The sequence below is a fragment of the Tasmannia lanceolata genome, unplaced genomic scaffold, assembly GCF_043159265.1.
Source record: "Tasmannia lanceolata isolate RefF3 unplaced genomic scaffold, GAP_Taslan_0.1 ptg000012l, whole genome shotgun sequence".
NCBI lineage: Eukaryota > Viridiplantae > Streptophyta > Magnoliopsida > Canellales > Winteraceae > Tasmannia > Tasmannia lanceolata.
The window spans coordinates 6,523,252-6,548,449 of NW_027518689.1; the positions used below are offsets into that span (position 1 = coordinate 6,523,252).

Below are 25,198 nucleotides of genomic sequence, written 5' to 3' on the forward strand. Positions count from 1 at the left end.
TTGAGGAATTATAGCGAATTGGCCTAGCTCAAAATCTATTTAGATTGTCACGGATCTTTCTCTTGTAGATTTTTAAAATTTAAACATCTCTTTAAGAGCCTTAAGCTCTGATACCAAATGAAATACAAGGTGACAATCCAAGAGGGGGGGTGAATTGGCTAATTAAAAATTTAGGGCTTAATTAAGTAGATTATTAAAATCAATTTACCCATTAAGCCTTAACAAGTCTAACCCTTTATCAATTAATAAATATAATGTAGGATAGGGATTAGATATGACTTCATGCTTATATACTCTAACCCTTGTTCAATGAAACATAAACACAAGTAAAGGGTAGAGATTACCAACCACCAAAGTCCAAAAAGAAGGAGATAGGAAAGCATCCACAACGCACAAGTTTTATAGTGGTTCGGTCACAACTTGACCTACTCCACTCTTTCAAGTTTTCCTCCTGGGATCTCTACTAAACCAATAAGATTCTTCAACGGACGAATCTCAAAGCCGTACATCAACTTCTCCTTCAAAGGGATCACACCCTTTTCACACGAAGCCTTGCGAGGGCACCTCCCTCTTACAATGATTCACCTTTCTTAAAGGGCCGAATCAGAGACCCTCACAAACAAATGAAGAAATAAAAATAAGAACTCTCTTTGCATCTTAGATAGGCTGATTACAACTTTGAAAGCTCACAAACACTCCAAGGAAGATAAAATATATAGCCTATGGAGTACCTCTTGATAGAATGTACAAATGCAAGTTCAAATAGGTATTAACCTTTCATATAAAAGTTTAGGTTCAAGAGAATAGGAGTTAATTTTTTCAAAAGGTTATTTAGAAAGGTTTAGATAGTGTATATATAGCCCACAAGGAAATATGACCGTTTGGGGGTAAAACTGTAAAATATAGGGGTGAAAAAGTAAACCTACGCAAGCCCCAACGGCTCTATTTCCATGTCACGGCGGTCGATCGAGACACGGCGGTCGCCCGCCCTTATCGGGCTCTCTATTTGAATTTGAAAATTCATACCGGCGAGGTCGACCGGCCCTAGGACGGTCGCCCGGCGAGGGCTACCTGTTTGAAATAAATTTTCGGTTCAAAACACTATCGCGGTCGACCAGACCTATGGCGGTCAACCTCCAAGCCCAACCTGGATGTTTTCTGGATTTCCAGAAAATATATCTGCGGTCGCCCAGCTTACCCCGGTCGACCGGCCCGATAATTTTCGAGATGTCCTAGACTTCCAGGTAGCATCCCGCGGTCGCCCGGCAAAGCCCGGTCGACCGGCCCCGAGTAAAATTCCATTTTTAACTTTAAATTCCAAGGTCTTTGGGCTTTGGTCTTTGGGCTTAAGTCCTAGATTTTCGAACACATTTTTTAGTGTGTGTATGGTTTCCAAAGATATTAAAATTTAAGTATGAAAACCATTTTGAAAACCTATTGAAAGTGCATTTAAACATAAAATTAAGAGGACTCCGAATACATTCTAAAAATAAGAACCTTGAGTCTTCTTGGAATGTCTTGACTCCTTTGCACTTCCTTGGAATTCTTCTGCTTGAGTGAACGTATTGAACTTTGTCTTGGCTCTTGTGACTTCCTCCAATCTTCACTGCATGTTGAGAGGTGCATGAGGAGTCACCAATAATTTCCTCATGAAATACCTGTATATGACACAACACCTCAAGGCAACACATTAGTCCATAAAAGCTGATCAATTTAGTTTGCTAGCATCAAAACAAGAAGGTAAGGTGAATGATTAACCCATGAGAACCCTTGGGCTTACAGTTTCTTAATCGTTTTTTCTAGCATATCATCCATATCTTTTTTTTCAATACCTTAAAGATATTTTTAGCAATTTTCTTGCTTCCCACATTTTTCTTTTTTCTTTAATAAGGAATCATAACATTCATCTTTATCTTTTGTAAGCTACTGGCATAGCATCATTTTCCAATATTTGTTGTTACTAATATAACCAAACACGGGAGCGAGATGCATATTAATAAAAAACAATCATCTTAACTACATCATTAGCATGAACAATTCTATGTCTACAAAGAATTTTCATTGCATGCATATAAATCAATCATTGCTTAAGAGTACAAGTTTAGGGCACCGTCACCTACCTTGAATTCAAAGCTGACTTTGTGAGAGTCTGCAAATTTCTAAGTGAGTGGAGGATGATGATTAACCTTAAAGTAAGAGACCACACGCACTAAGCTTTCCACAATTTTAAGTTTCCTTCTAAGTTGAGTTATGGAAATCCTTTTATGCTTAAATGTTCTCTGTTACCCTAGACTACCTCCCAAATTAGATCACACTTATAGGTCCATATATACATTCGTTTGTAACTAATGAAATCATAAATAAATATAACTAATGAAATTATAGTTCTCGTATGTGTAAGTAACTGACGAAATCTTGAAATTATATCCTATATATGGTTTTGCAAAACTGATGAGAATCACGAGTTTTCATTCCCATATTCTCACATGTATGAAATTGATATAAATCATGGATTTTATACACAAACCCTTTGTACATGAGTATACTAACAATTTCATTGATCTTTATTTATACAGTTCATGCCCTAAGATTATGAATCTTTTATATATGAGGATATGCACACGAAAATTTATATACGTACGAATATATATTAAAAATCAAGATTTAGGTAATTAAAACATGCACATAAATAAAAACCAATCGAATTATGATTTGGTTACAAATATGTGTACGAATAGCTGTTAAAAACATCAAAATATATGTATAATTTATTTATGCCCATGAATAACAGTCAAATCTTAGAGTTATATATATTAAATGAAATTTCAGATTTAACAATATAATTTAACATAAAATTTTCATATTTAAGACTACATATTTAGACGCATATTTTGATATAAAAATTTCAGATTTAATTAAATAATATTTCCAGATTTAATAAAACTAAGAAATACATAGCTTTTAATAAATTAATTAACTGCATAATTTTTCAGATTTATTTTAATATCCGAAAATTACTTTTTTTAATTAATTAACTGTTATATTTCAGATTTAATATAAGATTCGAAAATCATGTTTTTAATATATATTTATGACTATTAAAAAAATAAAAATCTTTTATATACACATACAACTGTTAGGTTTGGAAATTAATTTTCATTCATAAAATCTTTATATATATAATTATATATATTATTCAACTGTTGATTTTGGTCATTATGATACATACACAAAAATCATAGTTTTAATCACATAGATCAACTTTTGAATTTTTAGGGATATATATCAATATGAAAATCATGATTTCTTACACATGTTGAATTTTTAGGGATATATATATATATATATATACGAAAATCATGATTTCTTACACAAATTCAATTGTGAAATTTTAGGAATTAATTTAATTACGAAAATCATATTTATAAAAAGAAAAACATAGATTAAAACACTAAATATTTTGAGAAATAGACATGAGAAAGGAAAAGAAACGATTAGGGCACTGACCCGGACAAGACTAAGGCCACGAAACTATTCTTATTCTTCTTCTTCTCTTTTTTTCTCTCTACTCTCTCCCTCTCTCTCCACGATTTGGGCCTCAGCATAAAGAGTGGGAATAAAGTCACGTTTTGGTTTTTTATAAGAAAAGTCTCATTTTCTATGTTTCCTACTATATCTTGATAAGTTTAGTCACTTTCCTAATTTGTTTCAATTACAAGGTAAGTTTCCTAACTCTATTAGGTCTCTTTTATTCTTATCTTATTACTTAAGTTAACTAAAAAGAAAAATACTAAATTTTAATATTGGCACACCTAAAAATTGCCTAATAAGACAAAACTCGTAACTATGCCTAACCCTGACATAAAAATGGTCATAACTTACTCAAAACATGTCTGAATCGCTAAATCTTGGGTCCGTTTGATAGGTATTCGAAATACCCATCTACCGAGACCAAAATCATGTCGAATAGACAAGATTTGATGCCCCAAAAATTGGTTATACTTCAAAAAACGAAAATACACCGTGATTTTTGGTCTGGGGATCTACGGTCTAGATTTAATTAAGGTTTTAACTTTCTAGGCCCGTGTGGGGCCGGGTCTTTACAGAATGTGTCAGCAAAAAAAGGAAGAGAGCCAGAGCTGACGATCTGCTGGCGTAGTTGAAGATAGTAGGGGCCCAGAGAGTCAAGACAACACGTAAATCCTCCTGACGCTTGGAAAGAACAACAGGATCTACTGTGAACGGCATGAGCAGGTCAAGCTACTGACAAAGAGCCACATAAGAACTGTAATGATCTGCACTGGTCATATCCCCACGATTGAAAACAAGCTAGTCAGAGAAAAGATCACACATCCGTGCGACGTTATCGGCGCCAGAGTACAAAGTTGCCGCATAGTCTCAAACCTTCTTAGAGGAATCAAGATACAACATATTAGCAGCCACCTGGGATTCCATAACACTCCACAGAAAAGAACAAATCACTGCATCCTCCTGTTCCCATCTCGCATAGGAGGGATCTGTGGTGGCTAGGGAGGCACTCTCAATAAAACGAACTTTATCCCGACCAAGGAGATATGTACGAACTGTCCTCCGCCAAGGAGGATAATTTTGCCCATCAAGCTTTATGGAGGTCATCCGAAGAGGAGCCTCGATAGGAGTATAAGGAGCACTAGATGAATGGGATGAATGGAGAAGAATGGCCTCATCAACCGCCGGCTTTGATGAGGAATATTCTGAAGCCATAATAACCACCAACTACAACAATCTGCAATCGTAATAATAATGGCGAGAGCAACCAACAACAAATACCACCAACAAGAGAACTGATGATAAAGAATCTGATAACCACCAACAACCAATCACCAAATCGTGACCAACAATGCACCGAAAGCACAGAAAGAGAGCACCAAGTTTCGAGGGACATATTAAAACAACCAAGAGACGCAACAGAATCGAACATATGGCCACCATAGATGAACACCAATAAACCACCAACAATAATCATCCAATACCAACAACCAATAGTCAACAACACAATCATCCACCAAAAATCAACCAATCACTGATAAATCTCTAACAACCAACTGTACATTTTTCATGTGAAGAGGAAACAACAAGAATGATCACCACTAACCATCATCTAATAAGCACCACCACATCTACCACGGATAATCACCCACAACCAATAAAGACACCAACAGTAATCACTCACAACCAATGACACAATCACCACCACTTCCAGATCTACCGACACAACATACAATCAAATCCACTAACAAATCACGTTCGAAGGCACCAAGACAAGGTTCCAAGACAAATAAAGAAGCAAGAATACCCCAAAAACATAGAAGAAAGAGAGGAGAGACACCAACAAACTTCCCGGAACCAACGATGGAAGAAAATATAGAGGCGAAACAAGTTTAAACCATTGAAAAAAAAGGAATTTATGGACTGATTTGAGGAGTTAGGGTTAGGGTTGCGTGGAGGAAAGGGGTGCGAGTGGTTAGGGTTAAGTTTAGGGTTGGTAGGTGTCACAGCTTAAGTTTAGGAATTGTGACAGAAAGAGTTTTTTTTCGGGATATGTGCACAAAAGTTTTGGGTTTTGGGTATACGAAATCAAGAAATTGAATTTTGGGTTATGTGCATCATGTAAAAGGGTTTTGGGAATTGATTTAGTTATATTGGGAATTGATTTGGGTCACTTCTAGTGGTGGTGGTTATGGTTGGGTTTGGATTTGGCTTTTGGGAATTGATTTAGGTATATTAGGAATTGATTTGGGTCACTTCTAATGGTGGTGGTTATGGTTAGGTTTGGGTTTGGGTTTGGGTTTAAGAATTGATTTGGATGTATTAGGAATTGATTTGGGTCACTTCTAGTCGTGGTGGCTATGGTTGGGTTTGGATTTGGGTTTTGGGTTTGGGTTTTCTGAAGTTAGGGTTTTGGGAATTGAGGAGAGGGGATACGGGTGGAGTGTCAGGGTTTTTTTTTTTTAGGATGAGGGTTTCGATCTTACCTTGAAGCTCTGATACCATGTTATATTACATGGTGTAAGAGTGAGAGAGAGAGAGAGAGAGAGGAGTTAGGGAGAGAGAGATACACGGGACAGAGAGAAAGAGAGTCGTAAGAATGAGAGAGTTACTCTCCCCTCCCACGACAATGTATTTTATTATATGAATGACTGAAATATCCTTAATGAAGGGTATATACGTCTAACAAGACCTACAAAAGGTGTTGAAGTATAAAAGATTAAATAACGCTTTCTCCAACAGCTTAAGCTTTTGGAGTAACCGGTTGTTTCACATGGTATCAGAGCAAAAGGTCCTGAGTTCAAACCTCCTTCATATTAAAAAATCCACATGAGATGGTTAACCCAAAAAAGTGGGGCCACAAGTGCCACGTGTAGGCAAACCCTAAAAAAGAGTTCCTACAACCTAGTGTAAATAACTTATCTACGCCCTAGCTTAAAATACAGTGGGGGCCGCATTGTTTGTATGGTCCAAAGCATTCATTTGATGAGACCTCACATAGATAGGGTGTGCCCAAAAAATCAGCTCCATAGGATCATCCTAGCCCTTCGAACTATGGAGGCAAAAAATGGACAGATTTGTGAAGGTTTATACACGTCCATTTTTACCTCCAAAAATCGTAGGGTTGGGATGATCCTATGGAGCTGATTTTTTGGTCACACCCTATCTATGTGAGGGCCCATCAAATAAATGCTTTCGATCACCCAAACAATGCGACCCCCACTGTATTTTAAGCCTAGGGTGTAGATAAGTTATCTACACTAGGGTGTAGGAACTCTTCTCTCTCTCTCTCTCTCTCTCTCTCTCTCTCTCTCTCTCTCTCTCTCTCTCTCTCTCTCTCTCTCAATGCATGTGCGTGTGTGGGGGCGAGGGGCGTGGGCAAGGGCGCGCGTGCGTGTGCGTGTGCGTGTGTTACCACCTCCATGAGTTTGATCTCCAAGGTAAGGTGTCATTTTTAGGAGTATATTTATGGCCTTAGAAATCTCCACAGGCTTGGTTCGAGATATTTAGCAAAGCGATGAAAAGGATTGGATACAAACAAAGATAATTTGATCACACTTTGTTCATTAAGAGAGAGGGAAATATTCCCACCTCCCTCAAAGTGTAGCACATATGATTATAGTAAGCTTCTCTAGGCCTACTAGAGTATGGAATAAAAGAAGCAAAAAATTTCATTCAGAACTTAAGAAATAAGGCAAGACTCTCAAAGCCCAAAAAAGTTATGTACCTCCTCAGTGCTACTAGGTTGGAGCAAAAGCTGGCTTGAGCCTTTATATTTCCGCATCCAATCCAAATTAGCGGCCAGCAATTTATCTTCATCCTGAATGACATTTTTTTCTCCCAATATATCCTTAAAATAGAAAATATCATCAGAAGTCAATGTTGCGAAGGATGGATTCCTCTGAATTTTTGTGGCTTCTGAGGAGAAAGATCTGCATTGGATTCTGAGACTCCGATCCAGATTTGTAGATATAGAAGGTTGAAGCATGTTTATGCAATCTCTTAAAGGATAACACCAAGTCCATGAGATTTGTTGTCGATAAAGTTCTAAAGATGGATTGATGGATGGACTGCAAGCATTTCCGTGTTTATAAATGAAACCTGCAAATAATGCCCGAAATAAGTTGAAATCAATGTTGCATTTTTTTTCCCTTCTTAATCTATTTCTTAGTTTTCAAAATACATAACCTTCAATGGAGAGGATATAAATTCCAGATTTTCAATAAAATATCTATCATAAGCACAAAATATATTGCTACTTGAGTATAAACTGCAGCAACCAAGATGAATGTCTTCCTAGTATTGTCATTAAATATAATAGAAAATAAAAAGAAGCAAAATACATTCACTTCAAGAAATTCACTTTAGGCACAGAAGATGCAGTTGAGATACCAAAGGTAAAAAAGCATATTTCTTAAGAATGTCAATCATCATGGCATAAATTCGTTCAATTGAAGCCTATATTACAACAAATTCACTTTGGCTTGATGGATGCTCCTACATCAATCTACCATATGATACTGATATTCATACATAAACATGCATAAATGCTTCCTTATATCCATACAAGCATATATGCCAAAAAGCATGCAAAACTCTCGACTAATCCAAAAAAAACTCTGAACTTCCTCTCCTAAATATGCCAAAAAGCAGAGGGAAGGAGATACTCCATAAGCACTTTGATGTTTGAACACTTATTTCCAAAAGCACGATGCCACCATTTCCAAAAATCACTAATGCGGGAAAGATCTGAAGGAAGTGAAGAGACCTAAAATAGGCCAAAAAAGAAATACCATATGTCGACATTCAAATCGTACAATAGAAATATATGTTTCAGCATCAGGTGACCAGAGAATACGCATTAAGACATGGGACAAATCTTATTCTAGAGGGCTAACTACCATTGAAGATTTTTTCATAAAAAGATAGCCAAAAGAAAGTTATTGTTCTAGCAGAAGGAATACCGCCCCAGAAATAAAGAAAAACCATGTTGTGATGTAGGACCAGTAAGGGAAGACTACTAGTGGATGCAGACTTATTACAGAAGTGTAAAAGGTTAAGGGTTGGTAATAGAATGGACATGAGGTAATGGACAGCTGTTAGGGTAGTGTGGGTTTAGGGAACAGGGTAAAAAGTGGACTGTTAGGGATGTATTGGCAAGACAGTTTGACTGTGAGTGGAATGTTGGGTTGTGTGGACCGTGGGGATGATTACAGGGCTTAGTATGATAGGTTTTAGGTGCAGTGAACCAGCGTACAGTAGATGGGTTTCTAAAAGGATTAGGGACTGGTGTAGGGGAATAGGAGCAGGGTGAATGTGCAAGGGCAGATTTATCTGGTTTCTGGGGTCTGTGATAGGCCAACAAAGGGATTGGCTTATGGGATCTAGACTCTGTAGGAAAGTTAGGTACTCGGTGGATGTAGGAGGGTTCAGGGTGAATGTGCAAGGGCAGATTTATCTGGTTTCTGGGGTCTGTGATAGGCCAACAAAGGGATTGGCTTATGGGATCTAGACTCTGTAGGAAAGTTAGGTACTCGGTGGATGTAGGAGGGTTTAGGACAGGTTATTGAACCTGTAACCGATCAAGAATGTAGATTAGGGCTGGCCTACATTCCTATCACATTGCTATGACTGTAAATAAGGAACAAAAGGATTGAGTAGAGAAGGGTCCAGACTTATCGAGGGCCCAAATATCTTCTTCCTTATATCGCACGAGATATATACATTTTTTAAGTTTGCCTTCTAATAGATGCCTAAATATCATTAGGATGGTTGCATAATCCATACATATTTGACAATAAAGTAACACGAGAACTGTGCCAAAGGCTCTCCCACTTATCCATGATGCAATTTTGCCAATGAAAGTTATTGATACTTCAAGACAAGAAGTGTTCCGAAATCGAATGGCCCCTACTAAATACAAACAGGCAATGCTACTAGAGTTAGAAAGTTTGGCTGAGGAATGAATTCAAGCGTTCAATGTGTTCAAAGTGTCACAAGCTAGAACAGCTGTGTCTTATATCAAAAGAGATCAACCGAAGAGCCTCAGTGAAGGAGATTAATCTGAAAAATCATTCTGCCTCAAGCTAGAACAGCTGTCTTATAACAAAAGAGATCAACCGAAGAGCCTCCGTGAAGGAGATTAATCTGAAAAATCATTCTGCCTCAACTATCCAATGAGGGGTATAATTTTTTTCAAAAAATTGGGGGAGTCCTTAGAGAGGAATAAAGTTATTTCATATGGTGGTATGGTTTACATGATACGAAGAAGCTCAAAGCTTCAATGAATGGACCGGTCTTAAAAATATGTATTTTTCCTGCTATAGGAGATGACGGAAATCATTTGTTTAGCAAGAAACGGAAATGTGTTGTATAAAGATAAAAGTTATAGAACCCATCTATTCATAATTTCAGATTTTGTAATACCCGGTAAAAAATAAGAATTATTATGTATAAAAATTATTCACATGTTACAATTCCCCTCGGTTTTTCCTATAAATAGAGCAGCCAGGAAGAGAAAAGGAAGAAAGAGAAAGAATAGGGAGGAAGAGAGAGAGAAGAAGGAAAAGGCTAGGAGAATCACTTCTCTCTGATCATTGTCATCTTCAAGATCAAGCATCTTCCAATTCCCACTTCTCAGGTTTGATAAGGCAGGTGATAGCTAGACTCGACTGGTATCTTTTCTCAATGAAAGTGATGGGGATATGATTATATGTTGTTTTATTCAGAAATTTTTTATCTGTTTTACTTCGAATATTCATTGTTTACATTTGGGAAATATCAAATCATATTTGTTTCAAAATGTGAAATGTGTTTTCTAGAAAATGAAATGAAATGTTGGATTTCATATGCACGAAAAGTTTGAACGAAAATGAGAAATGAAAGAGGTAAATGTGCGATAGTCTCTCTCATGCGACGTGTTTGTACCTCTGAGCCGTCGACTTACTCAAAAGCGGAAGCGGGCCAAGTCCAAAGCGAACAATACGAGGGTGAGACGAATCGCTACAGCAAACTCAGAAATAGAAACAGTTGGAAACTATTGGGCTTTAAATGGTTTGTTTTACTATCTGATTAAATTGTTTCTATAAAAAAATCCTATTAGTATTAGTTTTCAATTCACATTATGTTCTACACAAAATACTGCATATTTTTATAGAACTATCTCTTATTATTGATTTCAGCTACTTGTCGAAGCTTCTATATACATGCTCTCCTAACCCACTTTTTCCCACCAGGATTTGAAAATTTGGATGCGGGAGTATTTGTTAATGAGGAACCTTAGTTATGAGAAGTGTGAAAGCAAGTTGAGGAAATACGGAAATGATGAACCTAGTCAATCTCCTCAGATGTAAAAAGGTTTTAATTATGTCATACTTGGGATTTTTGTAAATTTAGGATGTACTTTAACCTTCAACTGTGTAATTACAGGAATAAATATGTTTTGTTGCCCGTAGCGATTCGTGCAGTAAAAATCCAGGTCGTTACAGATTTCGACTGGATTGGTAACAATATAGCTTCTCAAATTCAGTCGAAGGCCACAGGGACGGGTGGGCGATGTTTGCAACGGAAAAAAAAATATTCCAAGTATCACTAATCATGAACTCCATGTAGCATTGATTATGAAAATCCATGTGTTTTACAAGTTGAGAAAGTTGAGGAGCTTTCATATCATAATATTTTTATCATGGAATATAAAAACTATATGATGATGGATAAAACCCCTTTTTTGATGATTTGTTGAACTTCCATTATGCATGGCTTAAGGTTGAAAATTTTTGTGAAAAGCCCCCAGATATCAATCTGCGATTTCAATGGCAAAGCAAAACAAAGAAAACAAAACACAATCAACAAACAAAAGACACAAAGATTGAGGTGGTTCAGCAAAGCCTACGTCCACGGCAGAGGCAACGAGAAAATCCACTATATAAACAGGAGATTACAAGCAAAGATCAGAATCTCTCACCAAACCCAAATGAAACCCTAGCACACCCTTTTCCCCAATTTTGAGCTCTCAACCCTCTTCAAAGACAAGACCACAAAAAGAAGCCCTAAAATCCCTTTATATAAAGCGGGCCATGACTTATTCTTATCGGGCCAAAAAATAGTTAAGACGAGTAGGTCCAAACGGTATGGGGGCAAACGGGCCGCATCCGGATCGAACAAATATTTTGGGCCCCAACCGGGTTTGATTCAAGACACCCAACTCAACAAAAACCATTAATGGCAAATGCTAATAAATGGTATGATAAACAAGAAGAAACGGTCCTCTTGTCTTTCTCAAGACTTCACCATTTATGGTAATAAGATTCAACCCTTGCAAATCATTTATAGAGATTCTGCCTTTTTCTCAAGGTTATGCTCAAAAATCACTGCTCCGCAGATCCCATCTAGAAATAGTTTATATTTTATATTTTACACTTTTTATTGCTTTTCCTTCCACTTTCTCCTTTTAGTTTGTAAGGATCAATGCTTCTATAAGCATTTCCATTTTCTTTTTCTGTTGAAAGCAAACTTCCATTACTTTTTCTTGTCATCATCCCAATGCAAAGATTGGTGATATGTAATTAGGAGAAATTATATGGTGCTTGAGCGTCATGTCCCGTGCAGGTGGTACGACAAAAGTACCATTGATGTTTGATCCAACAGCAGCCTCTTAAAAAGCGACCTTCTGTTGGATTAAATATCAGGGCAGTACCGACCACATGGGACTTGATGCTCGGGCACCATATAAAAATTCTGTAATTAGTTCAGTTTATTAGAAGTTCATTTACGAGTCATGTTGTTCATGGGTTTTTTCCCAAAAAATCAAAGTTAAAGAATAGATGTAAGCCATAGCAAGAAAATCTCTTCCAGCAGTCCACCTTTCCAAAGTTACAAGAAACCACTCCTATTTAATTTATTTAAGCATTTAACTAAGTCATTTATTATTTATGTAAGCCCAAGGGAACAACCCATTGATGTTTTGATGATCAACAAACCCAAATTGATGGTAGTTTGTTAATGGTTGCTATAGTGTTGTGATTTAGACAGGAATTATCAAAGCCAACACTTGAAGCAAGAAGAAGAAGAGCAAAGAGACAGTCAACCATTGGTAGTCCTTCTACAAGCCTTGAAGCTTACTGAAGAATGAAAGAAACCACAAGCACAAGAACAAGATAGAAGACTCTCCCAAGTCAAAGAACACGTCATGCAAATGCCTAGAAGATGAAGACTCAAGAACACTCAAGGTTTCTTTACTCCTTAGAATGTATTAGAGTCATCTTGACATTAAGTAGTTTGCATGAAGTCATGTGTTCAAAACCTTTTCAAAAGCATTCCAACAAACTCACAAAAAGTATTTGAAAACTTAGGACAAAAGCCCAGAGACCTTGGCCCAAAGCCCTAAAGCTTAAACATAAAAAAACAAGTTTTCAAAACAGGGCTGACCGAGGCATACCGGTCGACCGCGGGATGGATGCTGGAAATCAAGCATCTGCCCAACAAAAGCGGGCCGGTCAACCGAGGCTACCCGGTCGACCGCGGATGGGCTCCTAGAAAATTTGGAGCCATCCAGAAAGGTCACGACGGTCAACCGCCATAGGCTCGGCCGACCGCGAATAGATTTCTGGACAAAAAATAAAAAGTCCAAAAAGCCCTCGGAGGGGGGACCGCGACACCTCAGTCTGTCGCGATGGTTTAGAAATTCAAAAATAAAAATTAAGTGCCCGAAGGGGTGGGCGACCGCGACACCTCGGTCGAATGCGCCTGTCTGGCAAAATAGTCGTTGGGGCTCGAGCGACTTGCTTTTTCTTGGCTAATTATTTACGGTTTTGCTCCCAAATGGTAACATCATTGCTTGGGCTATAAATACCCTATCCTTGACCTTCAAAAGAACCTTTTGAAAGATCATTTATCAAACCCTAGTGCATTTAATCTTGAAATCAAAAGGATTCCTTCTTCTTCCTCTTGAGCATTAATTTTTGCATTTACTTCTTGTCAAGAGGCGCTCCATAGGACTTTCATTTGAAATCATTAGGAGTGATTGTGAGCTTTGATTGTTTGTATTTGCTTTAAAGAGGCTTGAGAGACTTCTATTTTATATTTTCTTCTTGTATTTGCGAAGAGGAGTTCTACCATTCGAGGCGGTGTGCGAAGAGGGTTGATGTCCTTGGAAGCGGTTCTTGCGAAGAGGGTTTGTTCCCTTAGAGGCGGTATTCATTGTAAAGCCCGGAGGATCCTTCTTGGGTTGCCCTTTGGGATTTCAATTGGTATCAGAGCTAAAGGCTCTTACTAAAAGATTTTTTTTTTTTAAATCTAAAAGAGAAAACATCCATGGCAACCTCATCTTTTTCCTCTTCACAATACCTTGAGGATCAATCTTCACCTAAGCCACCATACTTCAATGGATCCAACTATGGATGTTGGAAGGCCCGGATGAAGATTTATCTAAAGAGGCCAAGAATTTGGCATTTGGAAGACAATTGAAAAGGGGTATACCGAACCAACCACCGATAGTGAGACTTGGAAAGACTCTGAAAAGGTCCAATTCACTATGAATTATAAGGCTATGAATTCCCTCATTTGCGCTCTCTCTCCGGAAGAGTTCAATAGGGTTTCCACCCTTAAGACCACAAAAGAAATTTGGGATACACTTGAAGTAACCTATGAAAGGACCACTCAAGTGAAGAAAACCAAAATTAATCTACTACTCAGTGATCTAGAAGCTTTTAAAATGAAACCCGGTGAGTCCATCACCAAAATGTATACTGGATTTACTAATATCATGAATGAGTTGGAAAGCCTAGGTGAAGTCTTTTCAAATGAAGAAATGGTCAACAAAATCCTCTGATCTCTCCCAAAGACTTGGGATCCCAAGACAACCGTCATTGACGAAGCAAAGAACTTGGACACTATGAAAGAGCTAGTGGGATCTCTCATTACATTTGAATTGAAGATGAAGAAAAGAGATACAGAAGAGCAAGAGGCTCCAATAGAAGACCAAAGGAAGAAGAGCATAGCCTTCAAGGCTCAAGATAATGGAAGTGGAAGTGAAAATGAAAAGGAGAATCTCAAGGCTATGAGAGAAGATATCTCTCTCCTCACAAGGAAGTTTAAGAAGTTCACAAGAAACAATAGAAGGGACTTCCAAAAGGAAAAGAGTTCTAGAAGAGAGAAGGAAGACAATGAAGAATTAAGATGCTTTCTATGTCACAAGCTTAGACATGTAAGATCCGATTGTCCACTCAAGAAGCTTGATGACAAGTTTATAAAGAGAAGAGGGAAATACAAGAAGAGCTTCAGTGCAACCTATGATGGGCACAGTTGCTCATCTGGAAGTGAAGAAAGTGATGGTGAAGTTTCCCACATATGTCTCATGGGAATTCAAGAAGATCAATCACCTAAAGGTAAATTCCCTATTCGCTCTTAATGTAGAAATTAATGATGAAGACGAAAACATTTCCTTTACTTATGATGATTTGTATGATGCTTGTAAGAAATTTCAAGAAATACACATTCTTGAAGTTTCCAAAAACATCAAACTTACAAAGGAAATAGAAAAGTTAAATCAAGAACTTGATAGGTTCAAAAAGGAATGCAATGTTCTTACTTGTATAGTCAATGAAAACAAAACCTTGATAGATATAGTAAAGAATTTTGAATTGTTAAATCAAGAGTTTCTAAAGGAAAATCAAGAAATCTATCAAACATTGAAAAATTGTATTTAGAAAACAAAGAATTGAAATGGGAAAATGAAAAACTCTCACTAAAATTCAAGTGTGGGAAGAGTAAACTAGATGAAATACTTGATATGAAGATTTCTTATGAGAAGAGTGGTCTTGGTTACGAACCCTCTCAAAAGAAACCTTCATATAAGAAAGATAGCCACAAGTCACATATTTCTTTTGTAAAGGCTAGCACGTCACACTCCCATTCAAATCATCATGCATTTACTCCCACTTGTTACTATTGTGGTAAGCTTGGTCATATCAAATATTCTTGTAAAATTAGAAGATCAAACAAATATGTGTGGGTAGTTAAAAGTAACATTTATGGCACTAATCTTAATGGACCCAAAGAAATTTGGGTACTTAAGCCCAAGAATTGATTTCTTGTTTTGTTGATGTGCTTGAGTAGCAACTCCACATTGGACAAATGGTACCTCGATAGTTGATACTCAAGACATATGACCTTTGACCCGTCAAAATTCTCCACTCTCAACATGGAAGATCAAGGAAACATGACATTTGGGGACAATGCCAAAGGTAAAATAATTGGAGAAGGTACTATTAAATTTAAAGGCATTACTATTAGAAATGTATTACTTGTTGATGGGTTTAGACAAAACTTACTTAGTATACGCCAATTATGTGATAATGATAATGAAGTTTTATTCAAAAATTACAAATGCATTGTTAGGAATGCAAATGATAATAAAACTGAATTTGTAGCTACTAGAGATGGAAATATCTATACTTTTATGCTTGAGGAACTTACATGTCAAAATGTTACTTGCCTTGAATCTTTTGAAAACAAAACATGGACAAGGCATAGAAGATCATTGCTAGAATCTCTAGGAAAAACATTGTAGATGGACTACCTAAACTAAATTATCTTAAGAATCATGCGTGTAGAGCATGTCACCTTGGAAAACAAGTAAAAGACTTTTAAACCTAAGAACATCATCTCCACATCTAGACCACTACAACTCTTCATATGGATCTATTCGGTCCCGTGAAGACATGCAGTTTGGTGGAAAAAGGAATGTCTTTGTGGTGGTAGATGACTATTCTAGGTTCACTTGGGTTCTATTCCTTGCTTCCAATGATGAAACATTTAGAGAATTCTACAACTTATGCAACAAGCTACAAAAAAATAAGGGGTGTCACATTAAACAAATAAGAAGTGATCATGGTACTGAATTCGAAAATCATCAATTTGAAGAATATTGCATTGAACTAGGTATAGATCATAACTTCTCAACTCCTAGAACTCCTCAACAAAATGGTGTGGTAGAGAGAAAGAATAGAGTCTAACAAGAAATGGCTAGAACACTACTTCATGATAACAATATATCTAGACATTTTTAGGCAGACGTTGTGAATACAGCTTGTCATGTAATAAATAGTGTTAATAAGACCCCATACTAGCAAGACACCATTTGAGCTTTAGAAAGGTAGAAAATCCAATATTAGCTACTTTAGGATTTTTGGTTGTAAATGTTATATAAACATCAAGGACAATCTTCATGAAGGAATAATTTTAGCGTATTCAACTAGTAGCAAATCCTATAGGGTGTTCAATCAAAGAACCTTAACAGTAGAAGAAGCCATACATGTCAAATTTGATGAACAAAATAAAGATAAGAGGATGACAGTAAGCCTAGATGAGGAAGATGAAACTCACCCTATAGCATATGAAAAGAACACCACATCCTTGATTTACCCATTGGAAAACCTAAATATTGAAGGTGGATCAATTGGAGATAGAGAGAATGAGGAAGAAGATCTAAAAGGAAAAAGAGAATGAGGAAGAAGATCTAAAAGGAAAAATAATCATTACAAGCCATCCCTCTACTCAAATCATGGGTGAAGCTTCACAAGGAGTTAGGACTAGGACTCATTTTAGGACTGTATGTGGTCATTTAGCATTTATCTCTCAAATAGAACCTAAGTCCATTTTAGAAGCAGAGAAGGATGAATTTTGGATGATTGTCATGCAAGAAAATCTAAATCAATTTTAAAGAAATAAAGTATGGCAATTAGTTCCAACGCTAAAAGATCATCCTGTGATTGGAACTAGATGGGTCTATAAAAACAAATTGGATGAACAAGGAGATATTTAAATAAATAAGGCCCATTTAGTAGCCAAGGTTACAACTAGGAAGAGGGGATTGATTATGATGAGTCTTTTGCCCCAGTAGCCCGGTTGGAGTCCATTAGAATGCTTCTTGCATATGCATGTCATAGAGGATTCAAGTTATATCAAATGGATGTCAAAAGTGCATTTCTAAATAGATATATTATGGAGAAGGTGTATGTTGAGCAACCTCCTAGATTTGAAGATTTCAAGCACCCGGACCATGTCTATAAGTTGGACAAAGCCCTCTATGGTTTAAAGTAAGCTCCTAGAGCTTGGTATAAAAGGCTCAGTTCATTCTTACTAGACAAACGATTTGAAATGAGAAAAATTGATAAAACTTTATTTATCAAAAGGAAGGATGAAGACATACTCATTGTGCAAATTTATGTAGATGACACCATTTTTGTGTCAATTAATGTGAGTATGTGTGAAGAATTCTTCAAATGCATGCAAAAGGAATTTGAAATGAGCACGATAGGAGAACTCAAGTACTTTCTTGGTCCACAAATCCAACAATTAGAAAATGAAACTTTTATAAACCAAGAAAAATATACAAAAGAACTGCTAAAGAAATTTGGAATGGAAAGCTCTCCTCCAAAGTCCACTCCCATGAGCACATCTTCAAAATTAGCAATAGATGTCATTCGACCTAAAGTTGATCAAAAGAAATATAGGGGCATGATAGGAAGTCTTCTCTATCCGACCCTTAGCAGACCTGATATCATCTTTAGTGTTTGCCTATGTGCTAGATTTCAGTCAAATCCTGGGGAATCTCATCTACTTTCTGTTAAAAGAATTTTCAAGTACCTGAGAGAGACCCCTAGTCTAGGTCTATGGTATGAAAAGTCAAACTCTTTTGAACTAGTGGGATACTCGGATGCTGACTTTACCGGATGTAGAATTGATAGAAAAAGTACTAGTAGTACTTGTCAGTTTCTAGGGAGATCCTTGGTGTCTTAGTTTAGCAAGAAACAAAACTTTGTTGCTCTGTCTATCACATAAGAGAGTATATTGTTGCAAGAGCATGTTGTGCACAAATCTTATGGATGAAGAACACCTTGGAAGACTAGATTTGAAATTTAAATGTGGTCAAATCCACTGTGATAACACAAGTGCAATCAACCTAACCAAGAACCCAGTTCAACATTCTCGGACTAAACATATTGATATAAGACATCATTTCTTAAGGGATCACTCACAAAAGGAAGATATTGCTATCACTTATATCAATACCAATGATCAACTTGCGGATATATTCACTAAACCACTAAGTGAAGAAAGATTTTGTGATATTAGAAGTGGTTTGAATATGTGGACACTTAATCAAGTAAAAGAATTTGAATAAATCACTACATATCTATATCTATCTTGTATATTATATACTTGATTGTATGTTTGCTATTGGATGCATGACTAGATGTTCAACCCTTAAATTAAAATTTTCTCAATTGGTACTCATGCCCTTTTTGGGAACGGTACCATCATCTCTAATTAAAACATCTAAAGATTTTGGCAGAAGCCTACATCTAGCTCATGAACATGCCTATTTGGATGATATTTGACTATATATGTAGGCATCACGGTAGTTAAGTAGGGGGAGTTAAATTTGACTACTCAAAACAAAAAAATAAGGGGGGGGAATACCCAAAACAAAAAACAAGAGGGGGGAATTTTGCACTTCACATATACTATCCTTTCCCTATTTTTTTGGTATGACAAAAGGGGGAGAAAAAAGTAAAGTGATTATGTTTTTCATGGTTATGCACATTCTATTGATCATGTTTCTCATAAACCATACATTTGATTCCTCTAAGTCACTCACACTGCACTACCAATGCTTATCTTGTGCTATAAGTGTATACTCATACAAATCATGTATAATTTTCCTTGAATCAAAGATTATGATAAGCATATAATGAGGTGGAGGCATAATTTACTTGTCTACCATACTTAGGGGGACCCTCCATCCAATAATCAATTTAGGTTTGTCATCATCAAAAAGGGGGAGCCCAAGGGTACAACCCATTGTTGTTTTGATGATCAACAAACCTAAATTGATGGTAGTTTGTTAATGGTTGCTCTAGTGTTGTGATTTAAACCAGGAATTATCAAAGCCATCACTTGAAGCAAGAAGAAGAAGGGCAAAACTTAGAGACAGTCAACCATTGGCGGTCCTTCTACAAGCCTTGAAGCTTACTGAAGAATGAAGGAAACATAAGCACAAGAACAAGATAGAAGACTCTCCTAAGTCAAAGAACACCTCATGCAAATGCCTAGAAGATGAAGACCCAAGAAGACTCAAGGTTTCTTTACTCCTTATAATGTATTAGAGTCCTCTTGACATTAAGTAGTTTGCATGAAGTCATGTTTCCAAAACCTTTTCAAAAGCATTTCAACAAACTCAAAAAAGGTATTTGAAAACTTAGGACAAAAGCCCAAAGACCTTGGCCCAAAGCCCTAAAGCTTAAACATGCAAAAACAAGTTTTCAAAACATGCTTAAACATGGATGCTGAAAATCCAGCATCTACCCAACAAAAGCGGGTCGGTCGACCGTGGATGGGCTCCTGGAAAATCCGGAGGCATCCAGAAATGTCACGGCGGTCGACCGTCATAGGCTCGGCCGACCGCGGATAGGTTTCTGGACAAAAACTAAAAAGTCCAGAAAGCTCTTGATGGGTGACCGCGACGATTTAGAAATTCAAAAAAAAATTGAGTGCCCGAAGGGCCGGGCGACCGCGACACCTCGGTCGACCACGCCCGTCTGGTAAATAGCCCTTGGGGCTCGAGCGACTTGCTTTTGTTGGCTGATTATTTACGGTTTTGCCTCAAAACGGTAACATCATTGCTTGGGCTATAAATACCCTATCCTTAACCTTCAAAAGAACCTTTTGAAAGATCATTTATCAAACCCTAGTGCATTTAATCTTGAAATCAAAAGGATTCCTTCTTCCTCTTAAGCATTAACTTGTGCATTTACTTCTCGCTAAGAGACACTCCATAGGACTTTCATTTGTAATCATTAGGAGTGATTGTGATCTTTGATTGTTTGTATTTGCCTTTAAGAGACTTGAGAGACTTCCATTTTATATCTTTCTTCTTGTATTTGCGAAGAGGAGTTATACCCTTCGAGGCGGTGTGCGAAGAGGGTTGACGTCCTTGGAGGCGGTTCTTGCGAAGAGGGTATGTTCCCTTGGAGGCGGTATTCATTGTAAAGCCCGGAGGTTCGACGTGCAGAATCTCATCATAGTGAAGAAAAATCCCAAGAAAAGACCAAGTACTTGGGTAGTGGAGTAGGTCCATTTGTGACCAAACCAATATAAAAATCCTTTTCTGGTCTATTCACTCTTATCCTCCTTCCTGTGGTGATTGGTAATCTCCTTCTTTTTCTTGCAATATCAATTTAAAAAGGAGTAGAATAATCTAGGATTAATCTCACACATCCTTATAGTTTAAGCAAAACTTTAAATTACCCAATTCACCCCCTCTTGGGTTGCCCTTTGGGATTTCAATTTATTAATGTTATATGTCCTATTTCATTCCATGTAATCGTATTGTAAACACCCCGTCTCATTATGTGAATCCAAGTTAAATATTGAAAAGAGAACCGAGCCATGGTATAATCCCCTTATTAATCATTGGTCCTCCCACTTATATCAGACATTCTCAATGGGTCTAGCATTCGGCGTAATTTAGATGCCCAAACTATTGAACCTAAGCTCACAGTGGGATCAAGATGTTCTATAGCTTCTAGAGCGGGAACTGCTAAAGCTAATAAGAAAAGGGAAATTTTATCAGCACTACCATATTTTGATGATCACACTCCTCACTTTATTAAAAGGTAAGGTATGGCCCGCACCATAGGATGATCCAAACCGTCCATTAGATGGGCCACAGCCTAAATAGGTTGTGCCCCAAAAATCATTTCCATATGTTGATCCTAAACCTCCGGATCTAGAGGGACTGAATATTAGAGGGTTGATCCTAAACCTCTATAGATCGAAGGGTTAGGATCAACCTATGGAAATGATTTTTGGGGCACAACCTATTTAGGCTGTGGCCCATCTAATGGACAGTTTGGATCATCCTATGGTGCGGGTCATACCTTACTTTTTAATAAAGTGAGGAGAGTGATCATCAAAATATAGTAGTGCTAATAACATTTCCCTAAGAAAATCTATTGTGGGGAGGCCCATTACCTCCCGGCGAAGTTTTTTTTCCCACAAAATCAAAGTTCGGGGAGGCCCATACCTCCTGGCATAGTTTTTTTCCCACAAAATCAAAGTTCGGGAATAGTTGTAAGCCATAACAAGAAACTTTCTCCAACCAATCCACCTATCCGATGTTACAAAACCTATGTCACCTATATTACTTATCAATGTGATATGTTCTATTAAATTCCGTGTACCCGTACTGGCCTCTCTTTGTAAACACGATGTTCCATTATTTGAATCACTCCAAGTTAAATATTGAAAATAGATCCAAACCTTAGTATAATCCACTTATAATCATCGATCCGTTGTTACGGTCCTGAGTGGGGGCCTGCCTAGGTATGAGACAAGGTAGGACCTAGTTTGGCATGGGACAGGTTTAAAAGGCGTAGCCTAACGCGTTCTATCAGCTCTTGAGCTTTTGGTGTTTGGTTAGGTACCTAACATTTGGTATCAGAGCAGCCATCATGTCCTGTGTTCAGGTCACATAAAGGGCGACCTGTAGAGAAGAGTAGAAGACTACCGGGAAAGGGCTACCTGGTTAAAAAAAAGCCAAAGTAACAGCCGCTAGAGTGATGTTGCCACAGAGTGGGCTGCCCCGGATGGGGCAACCCGCGGAAACGGCTACCTAGAAAAAAGGCTAGAGTGAAAGTTGTCATAGAGTGGGCCGCCAAGGACGGCGGATGCTAAAGCCCGGTGAAATGTTATGGTCCCGAGTGGGGTCTGCCCAGAAGAGTGCACAAATCTCCGTTAACAAATTTTACTGAATAAATAACCAGGCATCCAATTTTCCAAACATTAAGACATCATGAAAGAGGTAATACGATAGTCAGATAAAATATATAAATTCCTTATTAGAATCTAGCATTGGAAAACCAATGATCGAATTTGCCATTTTTGCGCCACACAACTACAGTTCGTGAATGTAGAAAGAGAAGGCTCTTTTTTCAGTAGATATGGAAGAATTGAAAATCCATTAAACATCTATGGAATTAAAAAAAAAAAACCCTAGTAATAACAATTGGACATGCGAGTGATGCAGAGAAATTAGTTGCGTCTGGATCAAGAAAGCTGGCTGAACCTGATTGTGGCATCGGATAGTCGGATCTGAGACTGAATCGACGACCGAAAATGCTTCTGTAAGTGTATTTCAGGAATTGCTGAGAAGCTCTCCATTTCTCCATCGTAGACAAAGAATTCGCTGTCGTCGTTGAGGACGAGGATTATGCGTTTTGAAGTGCAGCATAAAGTAAGAAGAGGTTACCTAAAAAAAAAACAAAAAGGGGATAATTACATTTACACCCCCTCTAGTTTCTGACACATCCACTTCCACCCCTATAATTTAAAACGTGACAAATACACCCCTGTAGTTTCAATTTGTTTAAGGTTTGCCCCCTCAGCTGAAGGTTCGTCCATAGATTGAAGGGTTAGGATGATCCGATGGAGCTGATTTTTTGGGCACACCATATCTATGTCAGGACCCATCAAATGTACGCTTTGGATCATCCAAATAATGTGGGCGCCTACCCGAATCCAAACACTACCCAAAAATCATCCAAATAATGTGGGCCCACATTGTTTGGATGATCCAAAGCGTTCATTTGATGGGTCCTGACATAGTTAGGGTGTGCCCAAAAAATCAGCTCCATCGGATCATCCTAACCCTTCAATCTATGGACGAACCTTCAGCTGAGGGGGCCTACCTTAAACAAATTGAAACTACAAGGGTGTATTTGTCACGTTTTAAACTATAGGAGTGGAAGTGGATGTGTCAGAAACTAGAGGGGGTGTAAATGTAATTATCCCAAAAAAAAAAAAAAAAACACTTAGACCCGTGTGGTTTCTGAATTCTGACACATTAACTTAACCCCTAATGTTTAAAAAGTTACAAGTACACCCTAGTGGTTTCAATTTGTGTGAGGTGACGGTTCGTCCACAGATTGAAGGGTTACAATGATACTATGGATCTGATTTTTTGGACACACCCTATATATGTCGAGGCCGATTAAATGAACGCTTTGGATCATCCAAATAATGTGGGCCCACTGTGTTTTTTGGAGTGTTTGGATTTGGGTATGGGGTTTGGGCCCACTACCAAAAACACAGTGAGCCACATTGTTTGGATGATCTAAAGCGTTCATTTAATGGGCCCTGACATAGATAGGGTATGCCCAAAAAATCAGCTCCATAGGATTATCCTAACCCTTCAATCTCTTGGACGAACCGTCAACTGAGGGGGTCTACCTCACACAAATTGAAACCACTGGGGGTCTACTTGTAACTTTTTAAACATTATGGGTTAAGTTGAATGTGTGAAGCCACAGGGGTCTAAGTGTATTTTTCCGAAAAAAAGAAGAAGAGTACGGTATGTGATAAATTCGCTCCACTATTTACTTTGAGCAGCCGCTCTGACGACCGTGTTAGGGCTAGAGGGGCTGTCCCAAGTAAAAAAGGGAGGGAGAATATATCATTTCCCTGAAGTTATTATTTTTCCAAAAAATAAATAAATTTCCACTTCCTAAATGATCCAAACTGTTATTTGATAGGCCATAATATACCCATCTCCGTAGGATGATCCTAACCCTCGGGTCAGTAGAGGAACCGCACACTATCGAAACCTCTACAGATCCGACGGTTAGGATCATCCTATTGAGATGATTTAGGAGATACGAGATGATTTACCAGTACTGCCTAATTTCTTCGTAGCCTAACATATGACCGGCTTGGATGATCCCAGTAAGTGGGCCGCACTGTACTTTTGAGAAAAACTGGACTTGATGCACACACACCTCTGACTCTTTTGAGTAACTATAATATAATTGGGGGACTGACACTCACCCAGGTTATTAGTTAAGTTTTAAGGTAAAGAAAAACGTTAAACGGGGTGAATTAATTCTCAAGCAGTGAACCATTCTCACATAAACCGTTAGAAAAAAAAAGGGGGGGGGGGGGGGGGGGGGGGGGGGTGGTATCATTTATAATTGCCACAATCTCACACCATTCACGTGGCATAGGTGTTTGGTGATCTGGGCATTGATTTGATGAGCCGCTAGCGGCCCTTTGGGTCCAAGTCTTATGCCCAAAACAGATATCCACTTGAAGCGTGCAAAGAATCAATGGCTTGAAATCATCATAAAAGAAATAATTTGCAGGGGCAAAACAAACTACATAGGGCCTGTTAGGCCTAAAATCGGTAACAGATACGGTAGTAACGGGTGAGCTGAGTTGGCGGACCCGAGAAGCTGAAGTGAAGGAACTGAGTCCTGGACAAGAGCGCACGAGGTCAGAAGACCAACCCGGAGTCGTTGCTCCGGATGGGCCCTTCGACACTCAAGTCAGTATAAGCAGAAGTGCAGAGTCAAAAACTTTAAGAGTGGTAGTTTAGAAGTTATCTCCTCTTGCTTTGAGCCTTGAGAGGTCTTTTATAGAGGGAGGCTTGGGGTGGTTGGATTACCTACCCCAGGACAGGTGTTGGCCCTTTTGTGGGTTTAGGTTTACCTACTCTCAGGTACTTACCGGATTACCCTTGGGCAGGTGCCGAATTCGTGGTGGGCCCTTTAAGGGGCACGTGTCGACAGCCAATTGGTCGTTGCTTTTCATACCCCATCAGTTGCCCTCCAGT

The 25,198-nt window shown here is 38.0% G+C and overlaps 1 protein-coding gene across 3 annotated transcripts in view; it reads right to left on the reverse strand.

Moving 5' to 3' along the window:
• The window catches only part of D2HGDH (FAD-linked oxidases family protein), a 106,239-nt gene extending 83,431 nt beyond the window's left edge, over positions 1-22,808 (reverse strand). For all 3 annotated transcript variants that reach the window (XM_077391695.1, XM_077391694.1, XM_077391696.1), the window contains exons 1-2: positions 22,658-22,808; positions 7,256-7,629 (exon numbers count right to left, since the gene is read on the reverse strand). In XM_077391695.1, the coding sequence (XP_077247810.1) occupies positions 7,256-7,629; positions 22,658-22,760 (477 nt within the window). In that variant the 5' untranslated portion in view covers positions 22,761-22,808. The remainder of the gene's footprint in view (positions 1-7,255; positions 7,630-22,657) is intronic.
• Between the last annotated feature and the right edge of the window lie 2,390 nt (positions 22,809-25,198).